Raw genomic sequence first — 12,782 nt, 5'->3', positions numbered from 1 at the left:
CTGCCAGGTGTTAATTGGGGAGCACCCAGAGCACTTCCAGGTGCTGTATAAAAGAGGCAGTCTCACTCCACTCGGGGAGCCGGAGTCGGTAGGCAGAGGACGGAGCTTGTGGGTGAGGAGTGGAGGCAGAAGAAGAAGAAGAAGCAGCCGCAGCAGCGAGAGAAAGAACTTCAGTGGTGATTTGAGCACTGTGTGTTGTGGAAAAGGGGTTGTGTAATAAACTGTGTGTGTTTTGGACTTCTGGCCTCCGTGTCTGTCTGTGCCCGGGTACGAGGTTCACACTGGACAGGATTAATATGATTGTGTGTGTGTATATCTAAGTGTGCATTCATTTTCAATGGCGGGAGTAGATCAGTGGTCCCCAACTCTGGTACTAGAGGACTGCCTGGTTTCATTTTAACCCTTTTCTTAATTAGTGACCTGTTTTTGCTGTTAATTAATTTCTGAATTAATTTTAATTGTCGTGTTTTATAAGTTTTGTTCCCAGGAATTTCTTCGTTTCCCTGAATTGCTTCATTTCTTTCCTTAAATGGCACCCAAACTGAACTGAAATGTGAAGTGAGGGCGTCAACAGAAGACCAACTCAGTCAGGGCCTCAGACGCCAACCAATTTCACTCCAACCAGCTGCTTAATGAGGTGCCGAGTCTTCTTGCTAATTAAATTCGCTCCTTAATTCCACGGCTTGTCGCTGCTCTTATTGAGTAACAGCAGACATTTCTGAAATTGTTGATTTTCTCTTTTCTAAGACCACCGGTAAAACGTTTTGGGGACCCGAGTAGATCAACATTCCTGAGACCTTCATCTTTTCTTTAATTTTAAAGATACTGTTTGATGGTCAGAGTCTGCTGGTCCCGTTTTGGTTCATTTTGTATCTTATTATTGATTGGCTGCTAATTAAGGAAAAAGAAACAATGAAGGGGTCCGAGTCTTCAAGAGCAAGTCAATTAAAATGAATTCAAAAGAAGTTAATGAGCAGCTGTTCCTGTAGGGGGCGATATAGCTTCCTAGTTGGAATAAGTTCTTTTGGAATTGCGGCGTTTTAAGTAACCGAAAACTATATAGATATGATATTAAACGGCGATATCCCTCCCATTGTGATATGGCAGGTAAAAATCACATAAGAGAAAATAACTTAATAATCCTCTTTAATAAAATCCCTTTGTGCGTCCAGGTGTCCGTGTGTGGGTGTCTTCTGGTGAAGTGCGCATGCGCGGGGCACGGTGCGATGCGTGATATTACTGTTAGAGAAAGTTATAGGCGTTCTACGGAAATACAAACCAGTATTACTGCGAGAGGAAATTAAAGGTACACAATACAGTGACGCATATTACAGCCACATACAAGCCAGTATTACTGTCAGAGGAGATTAAAGGCATATTACCGACGCGCACGCCTGTATTACCGCCAGAGAAAATTAAAGGTATATTACGGATGTACAAGCCAGCGGACGTACAAGACAGTATTACTGTCACAGAAAATTAAAGACACACAATACACGGCGGCAGCCCACGAAGAACGGTCAGCTCAGCAACATCAATAAAAAAGGCTAAAAGACAAAGAAAAGTACGATCAAAAAGAATGAGGTCAAGGTCCCTTGCCATTTAATATAGACTGTTCCTACTAATGTTTATGCACTACTGTTCTAGCGCCCGTTATTGTAACGGGCTTAATGACTAGTTCTTTAATAATTCTTTGCATTTATATAGCACTTTTCTCACTACTCAAAGCGCTCAGCAATTGCAGGTTAAGAGCCTTTGCTCAAGGGCCGAGTCCCTATTAGCATTTATGGGATTCGAACCGTCAACCTTCCGATTGCCAGTGCAGATCCCTAACCTGAGAGCCACCACTCCGCCTAAGAAACTTAGCTTTCTTTACTGACGATTTACGCGGCATTACAGACGGGAAGCCAAAATAGCATGACAATACCAAGGTGGGATCTTGATCTGTACAGTCTGCCATTTTTACATCGCTGTGCTGGAAGGCTTTTCAGGACGGATGACGATATCACCCATTCGTCTGTAAGCTTCGAAGTGTTTAGCTGCTGTCCGAGTCTTTCTATACCGTCTTCTCCGCGTGCAGGCCCTTACTTAGGTTCCAAACAAGGAAAGGAGAGTTTTCCATTTCATCTCTAACATACAGAAATAGTACAATGCCCATTTTCGTATTTGTACCTTCTCTCTTCAAACGCTTACCTAGCAGTTCTAAATGCTGAGAGCCCCCCGAGTGCTAACTTTGGCCTGGCCTGTACATGTGGAGTGAAGCAGAAACAGGTCACTAACTAAGAAAAGGGTGAGAATGAAAACCTGCAGCCACTGCGGCCTTCCAGGACTGGAGTTTATGAACCTGATAAGCCTCACAAACTTCATGATATTACACTTCGTGTACACACATGGCTCTGGAGAGGGCAACAACGTGTTGCACGGAGATTAGCACATACAAGGAAAGATTTTCGCTGGACTCGGGACAGGACCTCTTGGTTAATGGAACCCTAGGGCAGAGTACAGTTAGAGAAAATTATTCCTTTGACTAAAGGGGAGGACAAGCCGAGTATTTAGAACTTAAAGAGATTAAATAAAGCTAAAGCAATGGCTTATTTCAAAAATGTATTCTGGGAGACCACAGGATGTTAAGAGGAAGCTGAGCAAAGGCAGACAAACCTTAATGGTGATAGCAGCTGCACAGCAGTACGGTTATTATTGTAAATTTGGCTGACACTTTAATGCAAGATGACTTGCGGGATCAGACTACATTACAGTGATTTACAGAATTTTGCTTTTCACGATTGGAACAGACATCGAGTTCGTCAGCTTCACTGCAAGTTGAATGTGGGGACTGAGCCAACAATCTCGGCTTTGAGAGTTTCCACGAGTATACCTTAGCCACAACGCTTAAGGCAGGGGTGTCAAACTCCAGGCCTGGAGGGCCGCAGTGGCTGCAGGTTTTCATTCTAACCATCTTCTTCATTAGTGACCCATTTTCACTGCTAATTAACTCCTTTTCCCTTCATTTTAACAGCCCTGTTTTTAAGGATTCAGCCCCCTGAATTGATTCGTTTCTTCATGAAATGACAGCCAAACAGAAATGAGATGTGAAACGAGCCAACAGATGAGCAGCTAAACTGGGATTTCAAACTCCAGCCAATCTATTAATGAGAAGTCGATTCTTGCTGTTAATTAAGCCCGTTATTTAACTCCATGGCCTCTTGCTGCTCTCATTCTGCCACAGCAGACATTTTCAAAAATGTTGGACTTTCTGTTCGTCAAAATGTTTTGGTGACTTAAGAGATCAACCTTACCGAGACCTTCACTTTTCTTTAATTTTCAGATATTGTGTGACGGGCACAGGAGAGCTGGTGATGTGGCGGCTCGTTTTGTGTCTCATTACTGTTTGGCTGCTAATTATAAAAAGAGATAACAGTCTGCATGTGTTTTGTGGACTTGGAAAAGGCGTTCGACCGTGTCCCTCGGGGAATCCTGTGGGGGGTGATCCGGGAGTATGGGGTACCGGACCCCCTGATAAGGGCTGTTTAGTCCCTGTATGATCGGTGTCAGAGCTTGGTCCGCATCGCCAGCAGTAAGTCGAACCCGTTTCCAGTGAGAGTTGGACTCCGCCAGGGCTGCCCTTTGTCACCGATTCTGTTCATAACTTTTATGGACAGAATTTCTAGGCGCAGCCAGGGCGTTGAGGGGGTCCGGTTTGGTGGGCTCAGGATTGGGTCACTGCTTTTTGCACAGGACGTCGTCCTGTTTGCTTCATCAGGCTGTGATCTTCAGCTCTCTCTGGATCAGTTCGCAGCTGAGGTTGAAGTGGCTGGGATGAGAATCAGCACCTCCAAATCCGAGACCATGGTCCTCAGCCAGAAAAGGGTGAAGTGCCCTCTCAGGGTTGGGAGCGAGATCCTGCCCCAAGTGGAGGAGTTCAAGTATCTCGGGGTCTTGTTCATGAGTGAGGGAAGAAGAGAGCGTGAGATCGACAGGCGGATCAGTGCGACGTCCACAGTGATGCGGGCGCTGCATCGGTCTGTCGTGGTGAAAAAGGAGCTGAGCCGCAAGGCAAAGCTCTCAATTTACCGGTCGATCTATATTCCTACCCTCACCTATGGTCATGAGCAATGGGTAGTGACCAAAAGAACGAGATCACGAATACAAGCGGCTGAAATGAGTTTCCTCCGCAGGGTGTCTGGGCTCTCCCTTAAAGACAGGGTGAGAAGCTCAGTCATCCGGGATGGGCTCAGAGTAGAGCCGCTGCTCCTCCGCATCGAGAGAAGTCAGATGAGGTGGCTCGGGCATCTGATCAGGATGCCTCCCTTGTGAGGTGTTCCAGGCACGTCCAACCGGGAGGAGGCCCCGGGGAAGACCCAGGACACGCTGGAGGGACTATGTCTCCCGGCTGGCCTGGGAACACCTTGGGATTCTCCTGGAAGAGCTAGAAGAAGTGGCCGGGGAGAGGGAAGTCTGGGCATCTCTGCTCAAGCTGTTCTTCACTGCTACACCGCTAAACATACATGCAACGGAGTACATGTGTTAGTGGAGGTATTGAGCGGCGAAAATGGACAGAGAACATTCAGAAACTGAAGCTGTAGCAGACGATAAAGTGATGAGGACACAGAAGGACTTTTGCCGAAAAAAGGAGCCGTTGTTATGGAGATACAGTGGAACCTCGGTTTCCGAGCATAATTCGTTCCGGAAATGTGCTCGTAGTCCAAAGCACTCGTATATCAAAGTGAATTTCCCCATAAGAAATAATTGAAACTCAGATGATTTCTTCCACAACCCAAAACTATTCATATAAAAATGATTAATACAAAACAAAGCAAAAATACATAAAACAAATTAACTTGCACTTTACCTTTGAAAAGAATCATGGCTGGTGTGAGTGAGTTTCTAAACTCTTGTGGGATTCCACCCAACGGGACACGCGGAAGAGCATCCCAAAGCAATCACAGTCTCCCAGCGCTATAGCAGTTCTCCGTAAAAGCGAATCCGAAAAGATCGAGGACATGCTATAAACGCCTGCCGTCAATGGGAGATACGAGGAACAAGGAACATTATAAATGTGCAGGGCCCTGCCTGACTGCTGTGTCTGTGTATAAATAACCGCGCTGTTGCTGTTTCAAGCTGAATAAAGCTTGTGTTGCTAAAGTACTGAGACTCAGCTTCGTCTTTTAGGGTGCAAGATGGGGACTCGCACGTCACAGCACACACGCGAGCACACACACGAGCGCACGCACACAGTCGCAATGCTAATGCTATAGTAAACACTACACGCTAGTACGGATGTTGACTATATGAGTGAGGCACGCTGACTCAGACGGAGAATAGGAGACGATTGCCCACAATGAGAGAGAGAGAGAGAACCATCAGCTCAGTTGTGATCACATGACGCTCAGCAGACAAAGCGTATACAGTACATACTACTCATATAGCAAGACCTCGCTCGTTTATCAGGTGAAAATTTATAAAAAATTTTTGCTCGTCTTGCAAAACACTCGTAAACCAAGTTACTCGCAAACCGAGATTCCACTGTACTTTGGTTTTAAAAGTTTGGATGTGGACCAAACAACTTATTTAGTGAAAATGGCGGCAACAGGAGTCAATTTGCTGCACCAGCTTAGCCGCAAACATGTACCATGAATGTATGGAACTAAGACTGGCACCTTCCACGTCCTGAGGTAAAACAGAAAAAGCGAGAGGACACTCAAGTCAGGCGTCACTTGTAGACGCGTTTGCTAAGAGGTACTGCCTACGACAATAAAAAAAGCAAGCGGTGGATCGAGATAACCAATGCCATTACAATCCATATAGCTAACGTGTCAGTGGACAGAGATTGATAACATTAACAGAAAGTGGAGTTGGTTTACAAAATAATATTTACCATTTATTCCTTTTCTAAGACATGTTCAGTGCAATGCAACTTTTAAGTCTAAATACCTCTTTGGATGGTTGAAAATATGTTGTCAAAATTGTAGTTTGCAAAATTTGTTCTATATTTTGACTGCAACTGTCATGCAATGCGATTCCTTCTCTTCATTAGTGCCACCCCCTTGAAAATGATCACTTTATGGGGCCATGCAAACCTGTATTAATACTTGTGTGCACATTAAAATGTTTTTTTTTTGTACAATGTACAATTCTCATGACAGTGGAGTAAGTTATTCTTAGCCAGTCTACTGCAGTAATCACAGTGGAAAATGTGGTTAACATCCAGTCATGCATGATATCGTCAAATACCGTGAAACCGGTATAATTTTGAAAAATACCGTGACATAGAATTTTGGTCATACCGCCCAGCACTACATAAAGCTACCCAGCAGGCAAGCGTCAGCTAAACAAATGAAATGGTATCCACCACTTGAAGGCAGGTGAAGTATGGCCGTTTTTGGACTGGTTTTGAATCTGAGGCCATTCTGTACCACGACACTCTGTTAGCTTAAAGCAGGGGCTCCCAAACTCAGTCTTGGGAACCTCCCTGTGGCAGCAGGTTTTTTATTCCAACCAGATTCATAATTGATAATTGATGTCATTTATTTACTGCGGTGGGTTGGCGCCCTGCCTTGCGCCCTGTGTTGGTTGGGATTGGCTCCAGCAGACCCCCCGTGACCTTGTGTTCGGATTCAGCGGGTTGGAAAATGGATGGATGGATGGAAGTCATTTATTTAGTGCAATGGGTGACACCTCAGCACCACACCAGTTCAGATGGAATGGAACCAGTGGGAGGTTTTTGTATGGTGGCTGCAGTGCCAGTTAGGCCACCAACCACCAGGTTTTTCCATGCAGGTTGGTGGGCTGACAAGCAGATTATCATCATACCCAGGATAGAGCAATTACAGGTTAAGGGCCCAACGTAGTCAAATAGGCACCTTTAAAATGTGCATCAATAACCCGGATATTCAGAGAGACCTGGAATCTAAAATGCCACATAAAACCATTACTCCAGTTACAGACACTGGGTTATAACCTCTGACAAGGTGGACTTCTCTGCAAATATGATGATCATGTGGCCATGAAAATCCCTTATCCCAAGCTGTAGTTTACACTTGTCCAATGCACTCGGTCAATCAGCGCATGTGTTAGATTTGCACACACTTAGGGAACACAGGCAGAGGCATCCAGAAAACATTTTCAGAGGCAAATTCTCTGGCGATCGCATTATTTCTTCTCCTGGCTGAAACGATCCGTCTCAATACTGCAGAAATTAGTTATATCTCTATACAGTGCACCCGGAAAGTATTCCCAGCGCTTCATCACTTTTTCCACATTTTGTTATGTTACAGCCTTATTCCAAAATGGATTAAATTCATTTTTTTCCTCAGAATTCTACACACAACACCCCATAATGACAATGTGAAAAAAGTTTACTTGAGATTTTTGCAAATTTATTAAAAATAAAAAAATTGAGAAATCCCATGTACATAAGTATTCACAGCCTTTGCTGTGAAGCTCAAAATTGAGCTCAGGTGCCTCCTGTTTCCCCTGATCATCCTTGAGATGTTTCTGCAGCTTCATTGGAGTCCACCTGTGGTAAATTCAGTTGACTGGACATGATTTGGAAAGGCACACACCTGTCTATAGAAGGTCCCACAGTTGACAGTTCATGTCAGAGCACAAACCAAGCATGAAGTCAAAGGAATTGTCTGTAGACCTCTGAGACAGGATTGTCTCGAGGCACAAATCTGGGGAAGGTTACAGAAACATTTTTGCTGCTTTGAAGGTCCCAATGAGCACAGTGGCCTCCATCATCTGTAAGTGGAAGAAGTTCGAAACCACCAGGACTCTTCCTAGAGCTGGCTGGCCATCTAAACTGAGCGATCGGGGGGAAGGGCCTTAGTCAGGGAGGTGACCAAGAACCGGATGGTCACTCTGTCAGAGCTCCAGAGGTCCTCTGTGGAGAGAGGAGAACCTTCCAGAAGGACAACCATTTCTGCAGCAATCCACCAATCAGGCCTGTATGGTAGAGTGGCCAGACGGAAGCCACTCCTTAGTAAAAGGCACATGGCAGCCCGCCTGGAGTTTGCCAAAAGGCACCTGAAGGACTCTCAGACCATGAGAAAGAAAATTCTCTGGTCTGATGAGACAAAGATTGAACTCTTTGGTGTGAATGCCAGGCGTCATGTTTGGAGGAAACCAGGCACCGCTCATCACCAGGCCAATACCATCCCTACAGTGAAGCATGGTGGTGGCAGCATCATGCTGTGGGGACTGGGAGACTAGTCAGGATAAAGGGAAAGATGACTGCAGCAATGTACAGACATATCCTGGATGAAAACCTGCTCCAGAGCGCTCTTGACCTCAGACTGGGGCGACGGTTCATCTTTCAGCAGGACAACGACCCTAAGCACACAGCCAAGATATCAAAGGAGTGGCTTCAGGACAACTCTGTGAATGTCCTTGAGTGGCCCAGCCAGAGCCCAGACTTGAATCTGATTGAACATCTCTGGAGAGATCTTAAAATGGCTGTGCACCGACGCTTCCCATCCAACCTGATGGAGCTTGAGAGTTGCTGCAAAGAAGAATGGGCGAAACTGGCCAAGGATAGGTGTGCCAAGCTTGTGGCATCATATTCAACAAGACTTGAGGCTGGAATTGCTGCCAAAGGGGCATCGACAAAGTATTGAGCAAAGGCTGTGAATACTTATGTACATGGGATTTCTCAGTTTTTTTATTTTTAATAAACTTGCAAAAATCTCAAGTAAACTTTTTTCATGTTGTCATTATGGGATGTTGTGTGCAGAATTCTGAGGAAAAAAATGAATTGAATTCATTTTGGAATAAGGCTGTAACATAACAAAATGTGAAAAAGTGATGAAGCGATGTGAATACTTTCTGGATGCACTGTATATCATATATACTCGCGTTTAAGTACTTGGGGGCTTGATTTTACCGTATAATTTCCGGTACTTTATAATGTCGGTTGTATAAGTTGAATGCGGAAAACTTGCGCTATTGACCCAAGAGATTACCATATGCTAATGCCCACCTGAGAGAGCAACCATGGAGCACACATCCTTTTTTTTTTCCTATGTATTGTGCCTACGTGACCACACGGTAATACCTGAACTATTCCAAAGCAACGTTTGCACCGTTTTGTGTTTTTGTACCTCACACCCTCATACACCTTTACCGTAAGAGCATCCCTTATCTACGATGGAGAGTTCGATCAGAAGAAAATATGAAGCTGGTTTTAAATTAAAAGTCGTTGAAGTGGCAAAAGAAATTGGTGACTGCGCTACTGCAACAAAATTCGATGGGTCTGAGAAACTGATGAAATATTGGAGGAGACAAGAAGATGTAAAAAAAAAAAAAAAAATTTAAGTGTTGCATTTTTAAACGGGCGCATAAGTCAGGGTCTGATTTTATGATCAAATTTTTGGGTTTCAAGACTTGACTTATACGTGGAGTATATATATCACACATGTGAGCAAAGGAGGCAGCTAAAGGGCTCAAAAGAAGGTAATTCCATGCCAGGCCAAGGGGTGGCAGAATGCAATAACCCTTTCTCTTTTATCCCTGCAGACCAAACACTGGAAATTCTGCCTGGACCCGATGACGTTACTTCCGGTTCCAGGGCTCCAATGACGTCACTTTCCCTGACCAGCTTTAAAACCCGCCATCCTCCTCCTGTTAGTCAGTTCTGTTTTTGCTTCGAATCACCTATTTGGCAACCTTGTTCCAAGTATACAGGTGGCTGCCCCAAACCTTTTTCTTGTGTCAAGGCATATTTTTTCACAATACACACACACACACACACACACACAATAGAATAATTTAGGGTATAGAACTGGACACTGCAGCAATGTAAAATTGTAAAGAGACGTCTAAGCTTGTTATCGGGACAAATTTTAGAAGTCTGTGATGGCCAGTGAAGTCATCTATGCTGTGGTGTGCTGGACTGGGCACAAAGCATCACTTCAAGAGGCCCAGCAAATGCACAAGTTAATTAAGGAACCAGGCTCAGTAATGGAAAGCCCTCTGGACCCACTGGTAGTAGCAGTGGAGGAGAGGATAAAGATCAAATTGATGGCCGTTATGAACAATGCTCTCTCTGACAGGCACGCATTGAGGACATTCAGCAAATTATTAAGAAGTGTGTCAAGAAATACCATTATCGTTCTTTCCTCTCATCTTAAGCCAAGTCAGAAGTACTCTCTTTTTCTTCTTCTTATTATTATTACCGGGCTTATATTAACTTCACCTGTTTGTTGTCTGGTGCAAATCTTGTAAATCGACATTTATCCCACTTCCCGTTGTCCAAATGACTTGAAATTTTGCACACTTACTCACTTCCAATGACAATACATGAATCAATAATCAGTTTCACTAACTGATCAATTAATCCATGTTAATTAAGAAATGAAATTTTCATATGAACAGTTCAAGATTTCACCAATACATGGTGCTAGTAACAGAGAAATATTAAAGTGTTAAAATATTGATTACAAAATTATACTAAAACCCAAGAGTAAAAAGTTGATTATTTTATATAATATATATATATATATATATATATATATATATATATATATATATATATATATATATATATATATATATATATATATATATATATAAAATAAATTATATACTGTCACACACCTGTGTTTAGGAGACAGCTTAAGGGCTTAAATACATGTGATTCCACGTCAGACCAGGGGGTGGCGAAGTGCACTAATTTTGCCTCTCGATCATTTGCAGACCATTCTAGGGAAATTCTGCCCGGCCCTGGGGCAGCCAATGACGTCACTTCCGGTTCCGGTATTGATGACATCACTTCCGCTACTGGCCTTTAAAGCTGCCATCTTGTCTCCTGAGAGTCAGTTCTGTTTTGGACTCAGTTGAATGAACATGTCTTTATTTAATCAGTTTTGCAGCCGGGAACAATTATACGGGTGGATGCCCCAAACCTTCTCGATGTCTTATGGTCGTTTTTTTGACAATACATATATAAAAAAATACTTTTTAAAAACCACGCGTATATTAAAAAGTGTACTAAAAAGTAAACAATAAGTCTCTCATACATCACTCATGAAATAAAAGCGTGGGCGCTTTTCATCTAGCAACATTCAAAAACACTTCTTAAAATCTTAGCAAAAGCGCCCACACTTACTTTACGAGTGATGTATGAGACACTTATTGTTTGCTTTTTAGTACACTTTTTAATATACGTGTGGTTTTTAAAAAGTATTTGCTTATATATATATATATATTTTAGTAATTCTTGTGTGTATTTGAACAAGGTTGTTGCTATAGTATTTGCTTTTGTATTTCCTGAGCTTCCGTACAAAGCTAAAATTTCCCTCTTAGGACAAATAAAGTACAATCTACGTGTCAGTAAGCCACCACACCACACTGCCTACCTAAAGTCTGCCAGTTCTCAAAGTCGAGAGTTCAGCACTCATGGTGGACATTACAACATCTGGGCCAAATCTGCTCTCTGCTGCATCTTTCTAGCCTACTGTGCTGGGACGAATGTCTTAAGGACCTCCATTGGTGAACTTTGTGGAAGTTTGAAACATCACACAACATTTTGTTCACCTACATCAAGGTGATTAACCAGGTATTAGTTGTAAGAAAAAGGAACTGAGAAAGTCTGCTTACCTCTTCCATTTCAAAGGAATCTTTGTGTTGTACTGTTAGCTGTGCTATGTGAGGATTCTGTAAGCATATGGTGGGCTCCTTCTCTGGAGTGGAGGTGACTGCCAGCGGGAGAACACAACCTGCTTCCAGGTCACCATTGGTCGATACGCTCAAGTCCTTGCTTGAAATCGAACAGTCATTTAGGCCAGATTCATCTGCCATAGGACTCTTCCTACTCTCGCTCGCAGAAGAATCAATCAGTTCAAGGTAACCATTCTCAGAAGGAATGGGTGCCGCCGTAAGCTGCTCAGCTGGTGCGCTGCTCACCTCCTCTTTCACAGTAGCTAGCAAATGAGAATCCATATTCTTGAACAATTTGTGGGTCAACTTTGGTTCACTCTTCTCCTCTGCCTTCCCACAACGGTCCTCCGCTCCCGGGGCTGCAGACTCTTTCTCGACATTTGCAGGTGACCCAGCGTGCAGATTAAGTCTAGAAAGAGTCTTCTTTAACCGGTTAGCAACATTTATGGCAGATTCATTCCTCTTTAATGGAGGCACCTCTTTGCCAGTGCCCTCGGTGGGTGTCAATGCTCCATTGCCAATTTTCTGTACAGGCAGTCCAGACACTTGAGAGTAAAGAGAAGAAAAGGCATTGGCCACAGTAGTAAGGACTTCGATTTGTCGAAATCGACCTGGAAAATTGAAAATAAATACACAAATAAATAAATAAAAACAAACAAACAAACATCTTTACGTCTTCTGCTCAACCGGTTCCAAGATGGTTTTTTTTTGTTCTTTATTTCGCCTTATACAATTTCTTGTATTAGTAATTTTTTTCGTTTTCGCATACCCATTGGAGTCAGAGCGCAGGGTCAGCCATTGTACAGCGCCCCTGGAGCAATTACAGGTTAAGGGTCTTGCCCAAAGGCCCAGCAGAGTAGGATCTCTTTTGACAGTGACAGGGATTCGAACCAGCAACCTTCTGGGTACCAGCACAGATCCTTGGCCTCAGAGCCACCACTCCACCCTGGGATTCTCAGCCATCACTACAAACTACATGGGGTAAGTAACAGATTTCTGAAAGGAGTACTCCTTTAAAGATTTTTACTATGCTAGGATTTAAATATATATCTTATTTATAAATTCTTAAATAAATAATATTTTCATAATAAATTTAAGAGCAAAAGTGTCAAACTCTGCAGCACTGC

General features: G+C 43.4%; 1 protein-coding gene across 3 annotated transcripts in view; it reads right to left on the bottom strand.

The window, feature by feature from the left end:
• The window catches only part of itprid2 (ITPR interacting domain containing 2), a 285,956-nt gene that overhangs the window by 70,931 nt on the left and 202,243 nt on the right, over window positions 1-12,782 (bottom strand). For all 3 annotated transcript variants that reach the window (XM_028806206.2, XM_028806207.2, XM_028806209.2), the window contains one exon: window positions 11,596-12,266. In XM_028806206.2, coding sequence (XP_028662039.2) covers window positions 11,596-12,266 — 671 coding nt within the window. The remainder of the gene's footprint in view (window positions 1-11,595; window positions 12,267-12,782) is intronic.

This window comes from Erpetoichthys calabaricus, chromosome 8 (assembly GCF_900747795.2).
Source record: "Erpetoichthys calabaricus chromosome 8, fErpCal1.3, whole genome shotgun sequence".
In the NCBI taxonomy this organism is placed as follows: Eukaryota; Metazoa; Chordata; class Cladistia; order Polypteriformes; family Polypteridae; genus Erpetoichthys; species Erpetoichthys calabaricus.
This window is presented reverse-complemented; position numbering and strand designations above follow the sequence as displayed.